At 38.6% G+C, this 15694-nt stretch overlaps 1 protein-coding gene across 4 annotated transcripts in view; it reads left to right on the forward strand.

Annotated features, from left to right (window-relative positions):
• The window catches only part of OAT (ornithine aminotransferase), a 15514-nt gene extending 221 nt beyond the window's left edge, over positions 1-15293 (forward strand). Inside the window, exons 1-10 of one of the 4 annotated variants that reach the window (XM_010581990.1) lie at positions 110-445; positions 2990-3216; positions 4230-4454; positions 4581-4676; positions 7737-7864; positions 9474-9596; positions 11181-11309; positions 12284-12397; positions 13206-13350; positions 14102-15293. In XM_010581990.1, the coding sequence (XP_010580292.1) occupies positions 3015-3216; positions 4230-4454; positions 4581-4676; positions 7737-7864; positions 9474-9596; positions 11181-11309; positions 12284-12397; positions 13206-13350; positions 14102-14262 (1323 nt within the window). In that variant the 5' untranslated portion in view covers positions 110-445; positions 2990-3014 and the 3' untranslated portion in view covers positions 14263-15293. The other 3 variants (XM_010581986.1, XM_010581987.1, XM_010581988.1) reach the window with 3 other exon arrangements.
• Positions 15294-15694: the final 401 nt, after the last annotated feature.

Consider the following 15694-nt stretch of genomic DNA (forward strand, 5'->3'; position numbering starts at 1 on the left):
AGGCCGCAGCAGGCCCCGTCGCCAAGGCAATGGGGGGTCGGGCTGCCCCACGGCGGCTGGCTCCCGGGGCAGGGCCCCGCGGCGGGGCCGGGAGCGCCTGGCAGCCCCCCTCAATCCCCCCAGAGAGGGCCCGACCCGCCGCGGGACCGGGGCCGGGTGTCCCCCGTCCCCGTCCCCCCCCCAGGGCGGTCTTGCTGTGAGGGGAGCCGGGGATGTGACAGCCTGTCCCCGAGGGGTGGGCAGGCCGAACCGGCAGAGAGTCACCTTCGTCCTCCGAGCCTGTCGTCAGCCCTCCTGCCGTCCGTGATACCCTCTTTGCCTTTGCAGTGGCCTCGGCCAGGGGGATGGCGAGGGGGTTCTGGTATTTTGCCGCTGGGTTTCTTGCTCTTTCTTGTCTGCCGATCTAGGTCCTGAGCCGTTTCTGATGTGGGCCTAGTCTGAAAAGGTAGTTTGGCATGTCTGGACTGATACCCCTCCTGCTATAGCTTGTCCCCTTGAACATTCACACCCTTTGAATTCAGCTGCTAAAGGCTGCAGCGTGGCATGGAATCTTCCATGCTGTATCAACATGAATCCGAATGGGTTTTGTGTATTTGATGATATATGGCATTTACCTTGGGGGGCTGTATTTCCAGGATTGGGTACATACAACCATTCAATTTACCTGTGAGGTCTGCAGGCGCAGTGCTCTTGTCTGGATATTCTTGCTCAACAGTTGAGCAAAGTTGTTCAAGTATGTTTTACAGCTGTGCTTTGAGTAGCTTTTCTATTCTGATGCAAGACCTTTTCCGCTTGGTGAAATGCCCTGGCTTCTGATTCCAGTACTGCGTGCTGCAGGGCATGATCATATTTCTTACTTCCTCACAGTTGGTAATAAGTTTGGGATCCCCCCCCCCCCTTATTGTGCCACACCTTGGCTAAAATGGTGTAGCCTCACTAGCATAGTTTGCAGGGCATTCCCCCTCATGGAGGGGAAAGCTCTTTTAAAAATTTCTGATTAATATTTTCCAACCTGAAAGAACTAAAAGAAAAACTTCAGATTGGTGGTCTGTAATTCTTCATGCAGAAAGGTAGCTTTCTGATACAGGGCAGACAAGAGTTTCATTTCTTTACAGCTTTCATTTCAGGAATGTCTGGAAAATCTCCAAAAATATAGAAGCTTGTGATAGAATGAGCTGCTCTGGAGGTGTGCCAGGGGCCAGGATGTCACAGACCAATTAAATTGTTGGAGTTAAGCCAAGTTGCAATTTTGACTGCTGCAGCTGAGCTGAGTTTCTGTCAAAAATTTTTCTTGCACAGAGAAGTATTTTTTACTTGCAATTCTTGCCTTTTTTATTTGCAACAATATTTTACAAATATTTTGCAACATTGTCTTTTTTATTTGCAAAATCTGTGAATAACGGTCTTGAAAAGTATTAACACAATTGGCTAATATTTCACGGCATTGATGATAGACGGTAAAATGCCCAGAGCTGTGACGGTGCCATTCATCTCTTGCTGGAATGGAGACTACTGAGTCTTCCTAAAGCCTTGGATTTTGGCAGCCAGTTTTGGTAGATGCAGCATATAGTCTTCTCGCTTTGCTTAGAAGTGAGGAGTAGCAATGTAATATCTGAGGAGTCTGCTGAAAGAAATGCGTCTCTGTTTAAGGTGAGACATCCAGTGTGCAGACCTTTTCCAAAATAAATTTAGAATTAATTTGTGACTTAGTATTTCTGTCTCTGCAAGCAGCCTGAAATAACAACACCCTTGTGTAAAACATCCCTGGATTCTCCTGTTGATATTTAATAAGTATATTTTGGTTAAGTTTTACAGTATGCTTTTGTTGTTAGGTAGTGCAGCAGTGTCAATGCTACTTAGCTCTTCAGCTTGCCATGGAGTACATTACAAAGGAGGCTGCATCTGATAATCAGAGTACTTGTCACTGTAATCTGCGATCTTCCTTTTCGTCTAATACCTTTTGCCAGTTTATGAGTGTGATGCCCTGCAAGACTGGAAACTTGAGCTTTGAGAACTCTTGGTCCTGCTAAAGTGATCATTGTTTCCTCAGTGGTTCTCTGCTCTTCCCAGTACTTGGTGCTGTGAGGAGAGCTTGCCTGAACAGCTTTTAAAATGCCTACTCCGTTTCCCTTCTCTGGGACATATCTTTACATTGACTGAGGTGAAGGCACAGGAAGGAAATGCAAGTGTGTTTGTCTCATGAAATTCTACTCTCAGATTATCCTTAAATAAACTCTCAGATAATCCTTAAAATCCTTAGATGTTAACAGTACAAGGTTATGTATTCAAGGGAAATCGCTGAGTTTTACTAAGAAAATACAGGGTGCTATAATGATAGTTAATATCTGACATACTATTATTTTCCATCTATTTTTTGATGGTCTTAAAATGCTACAAACAGTGAGTACTTTATATGTAGGTGGCAACATTTTAAAATCAAGAATGCAATTTATATAAAAATTTTGCTTCTTAAAGCTGACCTCAGTTAATCAATCCTTTATCAAACTTGATAATATTATCAGCCAAACATTATTTGGGTCAGGTGCTTCTTTCCAGTATTATATTATTTACTTCCTGATTTTGTGACAAGGTTTGTCTTATGGAAATCTTTGTTAGACGAAAGGCATTTCAATAGCACAAGAAGTTTGATAAACTTAACTTTCTTACTGTAGTTTATATTAATAAATCCAGTCACAATTTAAGGCACAATGAAAAAGGAACACATAGGAAAATTATGTGACTAGTTCATAGTTTTGGTGAGTCACGCAGTTTTCTTTCTGTTACTGTGAGTGTATGTTAAAATAGAAAAAAATACTTACTTGAAGTTAGTACCGCATTCATTTATACTTCATATAAGCTTTCTTGACTGAATTGCAAAAGAGTTGAGAAACCTGTAATCCTGGCAGTAAAACCACTTCAATCGTGTCATACATTTCTTCCGAAGTATTCTTAGTGCTAATTATTAACTTACTCTTTTTTTTTCCCCCAGATCTATAACAACATACCTGAAGTCAATGATGTTTTCCAAGCTAACCCGCTCTCAGAGCATTGCTGTTCTCTGTCGAGGTGTTCACGCTTCACTGAGTTCTGCTACCTCAGTTGCCACAAAAAAAACTATTCAAGGACCTCCATCCTCTGATTTCATATTTGAACGTGAGGCTAAATATGGTGCCCACAATTATCACCCACTGCCTGTGGCTCTGGAGAAGGGAAAAGGTATTTTATTTAGGTTTCCCTGGGTGGTGTAGATGGGATCTGTGTGTGTGTAGATGGGATGGGATCATGGTGTAATGATTCTGACCTAATCAGTCTCTGAACCTTTGGGGGTTTTTTGGGGGGTGGGATGGATGGGATTGAGATAATCGATGAAATAAAGACAGCTAATTGCTGGTTAGAGAAGTGGATCATTATGCATAAGCCACCTGATAAAGTTGTAGTCTCTCTAAAATGACTTCTCTAAACAGAGGTCTAAATTCTGATAATCTTCTGATAATCTTATTCTGATAATTCAGAATAACTCAGCAAGAAAGTTTCAAGAAATTTTGTTTCTTCTGTTACCTTATGTGGAGAGGTTTAATGTTAATGTGAACATGAAAAGGTGCATTGGAACCCTATTTAAGTTCTTGTGTACTGTTCCTGTACTATTGCTTAATTTAAATTTATTCTGGTTTTTAATTATGTTTAAGGGGCTTTTGTGCTCTGCAGGTTAAATTCTATGAGTTTGTATTGAAATGCTATCAGCATAGTGATCCAGTAGTTTTTCTTTATTGATACACATTTAGACAACTCAAAGCTGTTGGTCTCTTAAGTTTTGAGACTATTTGGGTTCTGTTGGTTTTGTTCTTTCTTTTATGACCTCCAATTCTTATTAATTTTCTTACAAAAGTATTCTTCTCTGTCTACGTTTTAGGACCCAAAACAGGAACTTGGAGGGGAAGAAATATTCTGATATTACTTACTAACTTAGTGGAATAGCAGCTTTAAATGGGAAATGCTTCTTTTCTTGATTCCTCATTGGGCATTTATTTGTACTGTACTAGTTTGTTGCTCATGCTCTCCTTGTCAACTGATTATTTTCTAGTTAGAGGGCCTTTCAGGTATGCCCTAAGGAATAGTGAGAGTATCATTTCTATTTGACCAGGTTGTGTTGTAATTCTTAGCTTATACCATTTAGTATTATCTCATGTCTTCTTCTATTTTGTGTATTGACCATACCTTTGTTTTCTTAGGTGTTTATGTGTGGGATGTTGAAGGTAGAAAGTATTTTGACTTTCTGAGTGCTTACAGTGCTGTTAATCAAGGCCACTGTCACCCAAAGATCGTGAATGCTCTGAAAGCTCAGTCTGAAAAACTGACCCTTACATCCAGAGCATTCTACAATGATGTACTTGGCGAATATGAGGAGTTTGTCACCAAAATGTTTAATTATAACAAAGTTCTTCCAATGAACACAGGTAAAAAAAAAAATTATTTCCGTTCTGTTTCTTGTCTGTGAGATTCAATGGTTTTGTAACATTTGATACTGCATCAATGGCCTGTTTTATGTACAAGTGTGATAATGGTACTGCTTTATGTTTTAGGAGTGGAAGCTGGAGAAACTGCCTGTAAATTGGCTCGGAAGTGGGCATACACTGTGAAAGGAATTCCAAAATACAAAGCAAAAATTATTTTTGCGGGTATGTAAAGTGCGTGTTACGAGTTGAGGTATTGAGGAGGAAGAGATCTCTAGACGCTGCATGTAGCACTCTCTTTTCTCCTATAGCTGTAGTGATTACTTTGCAGTATTCTTAATGCTTCAGTTTTTTCCCTGAAGCAAGTCTGTTGAAGGTCTCTGTAACCTCTGATACTTTAATAATGTAAGCTCTCAACCTATTAACGGGTTATGTTATGCTCACATATCTGCAGTTGGTGATTCTAATAAAAAACTACTGTTGTGGCTACAACAGTCTTTGCAGAACCTTAAGGTAACTAGTGATAGAACAAAAGGAAATGGCCTCAAGTTGCGCCAGGGGAGGTTTAGATTGGATATTAGAAAAAATTTCTTTACTGAAAGGGTTGCCAGGCATTGGAACAGGCTGCCCAGGGAAGTGTTGGAGTCACCATCCCTGGAGGTGTTAAAAAAACGTGTAGACGTGGCACTTCAGGACATGGTTTAGTGGGCGTGGTGGTGTTGGGTTGACGGTTGGACTTCATGATCTTAAAGGTCTTTTCCAACCTGAACGATTCTATGATTCTATGATATTCTGTTGACAAAATATTCTGTGTATGCTTCTGCTATTTGATTTTAACCTTGAATAGTTACAATGAATTATAAACATTTTTTTAAATGTAATGTCCTTTAAGAAACGCATGTGATCTTAACAGAATTAATTGTAAAAGCAAGAGATATGAATATAATTCCTATGACAAATCAATTTCAGATCCTTTCCCTTGTGGAGGTGTATGCATCGAGAGGCAATGAGGATAGTTGTGCTTTGTCAGGAGCTGCTGGTAATGTCTGTTTTTGCAAGGGAAATGCAACAATGACCTTAAATCCAGGAAGGAAACCATACTTAATATGGTCATTTATAAAGCTTTATAAACAGCAATTGAATATATAAAGTGGACCTCATTTGTACTACTTAACCTTTTTAGTTGTCAAAAATTGATGGGTGGCTGCCTGAAGTCACATGGAAAGTGCATTCAGTCCTCCATGCTCTTTTAACTGCTGCTTGGGTGTTAAAGTGCAGTATCTTTTTATTCCTAATTGGTTGATTTTTATGTACCTTTCTCGTGAATTCATCCCTCAGATTGCTGCCACCCCTCTCATAGATTCCACATTTGGGTTAAGCCTGCTTCCCTCTTAGGCTTTCCCTACCACTGGTTTTCTTCTGCATTCTTAAGGTCTTCCAGAAGTTGGCATTAATTCAGTAAAGCCATACTGTAGTCTTGATCATATAATCAAGGTAAAAGCAATATTGCTAAAGTAAATATGGGGCCCTGGAAAGTCCTGATTATATACGTGGTATACTTCCTCTTTTCATCTGCCTGCTCCGCTTGGCTCTGTAATGGGGAGAAGTTACCTGCCTCTGAAGAGGCTATTGTGCTTTGCTGAAAAAAAATTAAAAAAAAATAATTATGTCTAATTGAAATAACTTACATTTGGTATTCTTTGGTTATAGGTGAAGTATTTTTCCCAATTCTAATGTTCTGTATTTTATAAAACCTTCCAGAATAGAGGCTACTACTTCAATATTGACTTTTTTTTTTAATTGCTACAGCTGCAAAATACTGGTTTTGACTTTTGTTACATATAGTAGCTGAACCATAAACTATCATTAGGAAGCATTTATAAATTGAAATTCATAGTTCAATTACGCATTATGGATTCTAGGACGGATTAGATTAGATTTATTTTTTCTTCAGGGAATTCTTTGAACAAGTAAATTTCTCCCTTCTTCTCTTCTGTATATATTTTATTTTGCACTTCAGTCAACTAACTTTTAGTAAGTGCTTTCTCATCTTGATAAACTGGATATGCTCTCCATTTTTATGATCCCATCCCCTGAACCACAATATATAATTACGTGCCAAGTAGGTGAGAAAAAAAAAAGTAATCCTTCTCTTCTCAGAAGCCAGCATTTTGGCAGGAAAAAAGCTCTCTTGGGTAGCTAGGGTCAGAATAAAAAATTACTTTAAACATCAGTCTAGAGAACTTGAGGTAGATGCTGTGCTTGATAGTGAGCCAGTAGGGAGACTGGACTGCTAAGGTGGAGACAGCCTGCCATCAGCAGATAGACTGCTCTGCTTCATGTAATTTAGTCTTCAGGGCTTTGTTACAGGATACAGAGGATTGCGCTAACATAACCTTGAGGTGATAAGCACGTGACTCAGCAAAGCATGGCAGGGATTGTTCTGCTAGGAGGCATTGCTATGGTGAACAGTGTAATGCTATTTACATTGGTGATTAGAAAGAAGGGATGCCTAGAGGTGGCTACGTCAGTAATAATTGACTTCAGGATTTCCTGCAGATTGAGAACATCCTCTGCCCCTAGGATCACAGTTACACAAAGAAATTGGTGGGGGAAAGAAAGAAAAGGCTTGTAATGCTATGGAGGTGTTGAACCCTTAATCTTCCTTAGTCTTATTCAACATCTTAGTAATGATTAGCTGAGAGTACGTTGATTTAACTCAAAAATTAAAATGAAGATATCATAGTCTTGGTGATAGTTGGTTCCTAGACATTTTAACTGAAGTTTCTATATGAAATAGTGCAATGTCACAATACTTTTACAAATATGAGTGGCTTCTCCTGGAACTTTGAAATGCACAGAAGTGTATTTTTTGATTTAGGCTTATGGGCAGCTTTATTTTTAGGACCTAAATTCTGGGTGTTGTTTACTTTTTTCTGCATTTAATGAGTAATGTTTATGTAAAAGCTACACATCTTCCTTAAAAATATGTTATCTTTCTGAGTTATTTTCAATTTTTCAGGCTACTAACAAAGCTTATGGAAATTATTTTGTATTCTTGCCACGTCTTGGGTTTGATATGTGTTCTTGATATAGCAACATCATGTATTTATGGCATCAATGTAAAATGCTAGCAATTAGGAGAAGGATGCTAATATGCTAATGTTAGACAACTCTTAAAATGCATTACCAAATGGAAAGTGGGATGTCCTATAAACTGTCCTGGCTCTTACTTAATTTTGTAACAATCTCCCTCTTTATTTTTTTTTTTTATTTTTTTTTCAGCTGGCAACTTCTGGGGCAGAACCATGTCTGCTATCTCTAGTTCTACCGACCCATCCAGCTATGATGGATTTGGACCCTTTATGCCAGGTTTCGAAGTGATCCCATACAATGACCTACCAGCTCTTGAGGTATTTGACAATTTTTGTTTTCTGGTAAGAAATCACTTTACAGTGACTCATTGGTAAATAGCAAGGCAGGAAAATCAGCAGTTTATCCTTTGAAACATGTGCTTTGACATAAAGATATATGTATCTAGACATATTTAAGAAATATATATGTTATAATTATGTATAGGAAGTGTGTGTAAATTCTGCTTTGGTTTTGATTTTCAGCTTTGCTTTATATGTAAAAGGAAAACAACACGATCTGTTTCATTTCCCATGTCACTAAGATGTTCAGGGTACCAATGAAGAACAGCAGATAAGGCGTAAGGGTATTCAGATCAGTAGCATGCATTCCAAAGTCAGGATCTGGATTCTGAAACTAGTATCTTTACCTACTTTTCTCAGAAATGCTGTGCATTCTTCAATGACCAGATAACTAGAATTCACTGCAGTTGCAAACAAGTCTTTCCAGTTTCACAGCATCCTTAAAACCATGCTAGGGTGGTGTTTCACTGGGACGCTAGTGATTCTGCATTTCCCTGGGTTTTCTGAGATGCATCCTGTCAAGCTGTTGGGGAGGGTTGACCTTGATTAGTCTAAAACTTCCCACCCTCTTAATGTGGGCTTGGGTATTAAAGGGTAGATGGTGCTTGATGGCAGCCATAGCGTGCTGGACTTGGGACCTGCGAGTCAAGAGGGTTCCAGCCAAACACAGATAGTCCTGAAGCGCTAGGAACATTGGCATTGACACTTTTCCATCATCTGGGTACATTGTCTCCATGAGTGACAAGTTGGTTAGTCCTCTGTGCCTGTTGGGTCTGCTTAGTACAAGTGAGTCGGCTCTGGAGATTGGAGGGTTTATAGGACCGAGATTCTTGCCTCCTAGGAGTTTGGTTAGGGGAAACAAAGGTCTCTCAGTGTATTATAGTTGCAGTGTGGAAAAGCTTACTCAGATTTGAACCTGCATAAGGCTGCCCATTGTGAAAGCCCTGTAAGTATTTAGTGGCTTTCAGCCAACTTTACTGAGGCTTTGAATGCGCTCTGGAGACCTGAAACTTAGGTCTACGTCCATCAGACTGATAACTGAATTTGTTCTGTTTATGGGGCAATACTTAGTAAATTCATGCTGGGAATCATTACATCTCTTGAGTCTCATGGACTTCTAAACCTTTTAGAACCTGATGGTGCAAGAGTGTAGCTGTGGACTTTGCTTTAAGGTGCCAGAATTGTTCTGGAGAAGCTCCATTCTTTTTTGTCGGAGGTGTACTGGGGAAGCATTGAGCAATTGTTTGTCTTGTGTGGGGTAATGCAAAACTGAGTGTATTTCTGAGGTAATTTATGAACTGATCTGATAACCTGTTTGTCTGGGTTTGCAATTTTTAAGGTTTGTAATTTCCCAAGCAAGCACACCAGCTGATTTTTCTAGGCAAATAGTGACATAGGCTTCTGTGTTGGAACTGAAATGGCACTCAGGGATAACCGCCTGACATCAATACTATTATTGTCATTTGAAGTAGAACACCAGGGTTAGAGCTAGGTTCTGCTACATGTGTTCATCTGTATATTTGCTAAATTTGACACCAGTAAAAGTTTTTTCTTTTTTTCTTTCCTATCCATATGTCCATTTTTACAGCGGGCCCTTCAAGATCCCAACATAGCAGCTTTCATGGTGGAACCAATTCAAGGTGAAGCAGGTGTAGTTGTTCCTGACAAAGGTTATCTCACAGGAGTGCGGGACCTCTGCACAAAACACAATGTAAGGAATTCACTATAACAAGGTGGATTTAACATTACACACTGTGTTTACTGGCATATCTTGTAAGGTCATCCTCATATGCAAGGTATAGGATTTCATAAACTATTTAATCATTTCCTTTTCTTTCAGTCAAATAAGGTAGGGATACTTCTTGTATTTCCTGGCAATAACTTACCAGGAAGTACGTCTCAGCAGCGTGTCTTTTTCACTGTTTCTTACTACTGTCACCAATTTAAGTTTCTAATGAATGTTCTTGAAACTGCATTTTTTTTAAATTAATTTAACTTCTGATTTATTTTTCACATTATAAGTTTCTTGGGCCAGAAGCCAATTTCTGCAGTGGTTCTACCATGGCTATCGAGGGACCTTGTTACTGGAGTGCATAAGTGCTATCAAGAGTTAGTAACAGTAGTGAGTCACAGAATGAAACACTAAAGAAAATGGTCATATACTTATGAACGTTCTTTTAAGATCTCTGAAGAGCAGAAGTCTTACAGTTTTGTTCTTTTGTTAGGAATTTTCTCAGTTTCTGTTTCATATCACGTTCCTGACTCCTATTCTGAATATTATGTCCTGCCTGAATTCTACTAAGAAATGTTTAGTTTTGAAAATGGAGCATTAGATCTATAATTTCTATTCTGTGCTAGTGAATTAGATTTGCATTCAGTGTCTGTGGAAGGGTGGGAAGATGTGGTTATGTATATTCTCATGTCCTACAGCTGTCTTTGGGTACTGCTAATTCTCACAAGCAGGCTGCCGTGCCTTCTTATTCCAGGACCAATTTGGTCAGCCTCTCCCACAGGCCTAGGCCACATCCTTTGTAAGTGTAAGGAAAACAACTAAAAAAGGTCTGCTGATTTAGAGCTTTTTTTCTCTTAATGTTGCCTGTCTGATTTAAAAATCAGTAGTCTCCATTCCAATAGAATTCTGATTCTTAATTTGGAAGTGCTACCCGTAAATCCTTCTATACCTTCAGAGGAAGGTATTGACACATAATTAATAAAATTATCTCCGTTATTGCTGCGATACTTACCTCTCAGAAAAAATAAGGGGTACTTTACAAATAGTAGTATGTGACAACAGTGCAGTTTAGGAGAACAAGATCAAAAACTTGGAGTTAGGCTCTCAGAATTATTTAGGCACTTAGACATCAGACTACAAAAGCTCGAGAGTTGCTAAAATGGCATTTTTCAGAAGCTTCCAAAGGTCAGTGTAACAATGATGCACTGGGAGTAAAGACAGACATATCCTAACTTTTTGCAAATCCCACTCATTGTAATAACGCAAATAGATTTTGGTTGGACAACCCTGTGTGCAGTATGCCTTACATAGAAAAGAATACACTAAGGATGTGGGAGAGAGAGGACAGTATGTTCACTTATTTTGACATTTCATAGAATACGTAAGTCTCCAGGAGGTTTAGAGGAGGTAAAAGAAGTACCTTCGTGTACTTAGTGTGATGCAGCTGGAAGGTCTTTCACTTACTGTGTGCAATTATGCTATATTGTTTGAATTGAGTTAGGAATGGGAGCGAAAGTCACTCTCTGTTATGTGTGGATTTTTCTTCTTTTTGTATCTATAAAGGTTCTGTTTATTGCTGATGAAGTACAGACTGGTTTAGCCAGAACGGGGAAAATGCTAGCTGTTGACCATGAAAATGTGAGACCTGATATAATTCTTCTTGGAAAGGCCCTTTCTGGTGGCTTATATCCTGTGAGTAACAAACAAATATCCATTTGTTGAATAATGAGTTTTAAGTAATTAACCTTGAAAGTCTACTAGTTGGAAGGCAAACAGATCTGATGTTTGCTGTGCTTGGAAATTGGTGCTTACAAGATTAACTGTGATTTGTGACACAGGTAGTCCAACCTGTGAGAGACAGGTAAGGAAATAATAGAATACATAATGTTACATTTATAGCTGAAATGGATATATAGTATCCTGAACTTTCTGTGTTGATAATTGACTTCTTAGGGTGGCAAGTTGTTAGATACCATCTTCTTAGGCTGGTGATTTTTAGGTCTTTTGGCCTTTGTCGATTAATTGAATAGATTTGGTATATCTGTTTTCTTCAGTTTGATATTACCCTATCAGGAAAATAAGTGTCCAGTGGTCAGCCTTTCATTCTGGAATTACTAGTTAGTCTTTACTCTCTCTGGAGAGTAGTTTATTACAGTCTTGCTGTGATTAATTTCTAGATGAATTCTGTAAAGGAAAAAAAATACTAATGTGTGTTAAAACATATATTATAAAGCTATTTCTGGACAACTTGTTTGGCATGCCTGCATGATTGATTTTATCCTCTTTGGAGTGACTTAAATTCCTACTGATTAGGCTGGAAATTACAACATGCCTTGAACTGTTTTGGCCAATTGAAAGTATTTCTGAGTTGTTAAACAGAGTATTAAATCTTAAACTCTTGAAATAATATTCAGTTTGGAGAATGCTCCTCAGCCGTAGTTAGATGTTATGTGTTACCACTATAGCTAAGTGTATTTAAGGGATTAAGCTGTTATGTGATTGTCAGATATGCTCTCCTCTATACAGAGCTGGGAATCTAAATGTAATTTATCACCACAGGCTGAAAATTATCCTTTCCTGAGCCCTGAGGAAAAGTTTGCTTCAGAGATATTTAAGTTTACTGTTCTAAATATGTGTAAATGAATTGGCTGACCTTTCCATTTTAGGTCTCAGCAGTACTATGTGATGATGAAGTTATGCTGACCATTAAGCCTGGTGAACATGGATCTACATATGGAGGAAATCCATTAGCTTGCCGTGTTGCAATGGCAGCACTGGAGGTTTGTGTGTTGTAATAGAGATTTGGATTCCATAGAAAAAAGGGTGTCACAGTGGCATGATCTTTGCTTAAACAAATGATATCATTTGTTATGCTACAAGTAGAAATCTAGCTTTAAGTAAGACTGGAAAATTGGTAGTGGGTAATTGTTTGCATAGATCACAAAACAAATTCTAAAGCCTTTACTGGAAATGTGTCCTAATTTCTCTGTTCTTACGGTCTTAATGTCTTAAATGACAAAATATAATTTATCTAGGGGAAGTTTCAAGGCACTTACGTAAATGCAGTAAAATAGTTTCACTGATTTCACAAAGGCATTTTTAAATTGGCTTATTTTACTATACCATGCTGCAGAGGCTGCTGCTCTGTGAGCTTGATAACACATGTATGCAACTGGAGCTCAAACAGAAGCTAGTAAAATGTCTTGTCCAAAGTCTGTATTTTAATTATTTTGTGACTGCCTAATTGACTATGTGTAATGCAAGTCACTCAGAAAGCCTTATCATTACCCAATATGTAGACCTGGACAGATTAAGAGTCTTCAGAGGTTTACCGTTTACTTGTAAATAATGGCAAATGAAAAGTTGTTAATTTAGAATAAAATTTCAAAGAGATTATTGTTTCTTGTAAGCATGAATGAGTACAGGCTTAATACTAACCTGCTTGGATGTGCAGCCTTTGCAGTGACACTTTGGATGCAACAGCTTTTGTATCTCAGCAACTGTAATGTCATTAGTCATCCATTCCGGTATGGTACAAAAAACAAATGCAATGCCCTTCAGTTGACTGCAGATCTGACTTCCCTTTAGGTAATTGAAGAGGAGGACTTGGCTAAAAATGCAGAAATCATGGGTAACATACTAAGAAATGAGCTCATGAAGACACCATCTGATATTGTAACTTCTGTAAGAGGAAAAGGACTATTAAATGCAATTGTAATTCGGGAAACCAAAGGTAAGGAACTATAATCAACTGCACAATCATAGCATGAAAAAATATTTTTCAACTTAAATAGAAAGTACCTTAATGGAGTAGGGGGATGGCTTATAGACATCATGTTTGGGTTCAGGTCTCGCCTATAGTACTGTAGTACCTACTGGAAATTTATTCAAGCGACTGTGTGCTATTAAAAATAGAGGGTTTTTAACTAAGTAAATCTGAACAATTTTTTTTTAAATTATTTCAATTCTTTTATGATTTGATGTTCAAATGTTCAAACCTGATGGTGAATCTAGCTCCCAGCAAATATCCTTTTGTCTCCTCATCGGAAGATTTCTTAATCTGTAATTTCTTAGGACATGAACGTGATGCACTGAAATTGAGGCATAAATATAACCTTGTCTGAAGTCCTATCCAGGTGTTCTCTTACCTCCACTTTGCATGGTTCACTTTTTAAAATTTATTGCTACATCTAGACAAGCACTCGGCTGTGAAGGAGCAAAACTTGGTGCGCTGGAGGCAAACTTGTGAGCCCCTTCAGACAAATTGCAGTTTTGCAGCAGTCTTGCATGTTCACTGCAAATCCCGGGGAGTTGCTCAGACACTCAGAAGTGACCGCTTCATTTGTGAGAATGAACACGCTTCATCTTTTCACTGCCAGATGGCAAACAGTTTACAGTCTGGCCCCACATACCATGTGCTGTAATTGTGCCACTTTTTCTGCTGTAGTGTAAGTGTCTTTTTTTTCTCTTTCCTTTAATTGTAGACTATGATGCCTGGAAGGTGTGTTTGCGGCTTCGCGATAACGGACTTCTTGCCAAACCTACGCATGGTGATATCATTCGGCTGGCACCACCGCTTGTGATTAAGGAGGATGAAATCAGAGAGTGCATTGAAATAATTCATAAGACCATTCTGTCTTTCTGAACACATGGCTTTTAAAGTATATCTGCTGACTGACCCAAAGTGGTCTGTTGAAATATGTGTGATGAAGGCCTGGTCTTGAAGCAAGCATCTCTCTTTCCTTTATCTAAGAGGACTTGACTCTTAAAATGTAGCTATGTCTTTAAATTATAATGGCTTTGAAGAAAATAAAGAATGATTTTAAAGAGTTTCCAATCTTGGAATACTTGGAAATAAAGTGGTGAGGTTCTGTTCATCTAGTTGTGTACCCACTGAACAGTTAAGTCAGAATGTTTGAGGGGAGATATCTGTAGAAATCTGTTTAATTGTTGAAAGTCTTGGCCAAAGTTTAAGCTGTAATTAATATATATTTTAGTAAGGGTGGTCTTGCACTCTCATATCACTCTCCATTTGGCATTTTGCCCCTTGGTGCGATGTCAGTCGGGTGGAAGCACTTGTCATTATGGATGAATATCTGTTTCTCATCTGTAGCTAGAAAAAACTTCTAGCACTGAAGGTTTGACAAACTGGGTGTTATGCTGGTGAACTTGAGAAGAATCGAGCTGTGTTCTGTATGTACAATATTTTGATTGTATGACAAGAGATGCTGTTTTCAAGCCTGGTCTCGGTGTTTAGCTTTGCAATCTTGTAAAATAGATCTGACCATATAGATCTGTTTTCACTGTTATAAAACTTCCTATAATCTGGATGTTTGTATTAAAACATGCCTTGCATTAAAAAAAAAATGTTAATATGCAACTAAAACACACAGTGTATTCAAAAAGAGCAAGCCCCACAGAAACTTGCAGTCACCTCTATCCAGAGCCCCAGCAAGTGCTGCCTTTATAGTCTATGTATTTCTATCAATCTCTATATGGAAGCTTCTGCTGTGCTTTTTTGCAGGGTGAGTGCATCTGCACTTTTGTGCCTTAGGATGCTGCCAACCTCGTATTCTGTATGCAGTTGTGGAGTTGGCTGCTATTCTTGCACTAGGTTGTTTTTTCATATTTCTTAACCGACCTGTGTTTAGCTGAGACTAAACCCTGATTAATCACTGTTAGTGCAGAATGTTCCGTTTGCCAAGCATAGGGGTTAAATGCAGTCACATGTTCATAATTGGAAACGGTAAATGATCCCTTGGTATTTTAAAGACAACTTAGTTTATGGAAATGAACCAATCTGCTGGAATTAGGGTCAGAGAAGCATTTACCCTACCTTGTTTTGGGTGAGACAAAATAAGTAGTCTGCTGTGGATGAAGTAAGACTGATTCCAATTTGGAAAGGCCTCATTGTTGCAAGGGGTAATGTGTCACTGTGGCTGTTAGCCTTAGGAGTAAGAAAAAAATGCATAAAGGTGTTCCCTAGGAAGTTTGGCATTTCTGAAAGCTGTACTTCAGTAATCTGATTGGAAAGGAGTGAAATTACTGAAAGAAACAGTAATGTAAACAGCATTTGC

The sequence above is a fragment of the Haliaeetus leucocephalus genome, unplaced genomic scaffold (assembly GCF_000737465.1).
Source record: "Haliaeetus leucocephalus isolate CR32 unplaced genomic scaffold, Haliaeetus_leucocephalus-4.0 Scaffold830, whole genome shotgun sequence".
Taxonomy (NCBI): Eukaryota; Metazoa; Chordata; class Aves; order Accipitriformes; family Accipitridae; genus Haliaeetus; species Haliaeetus leucocephalus.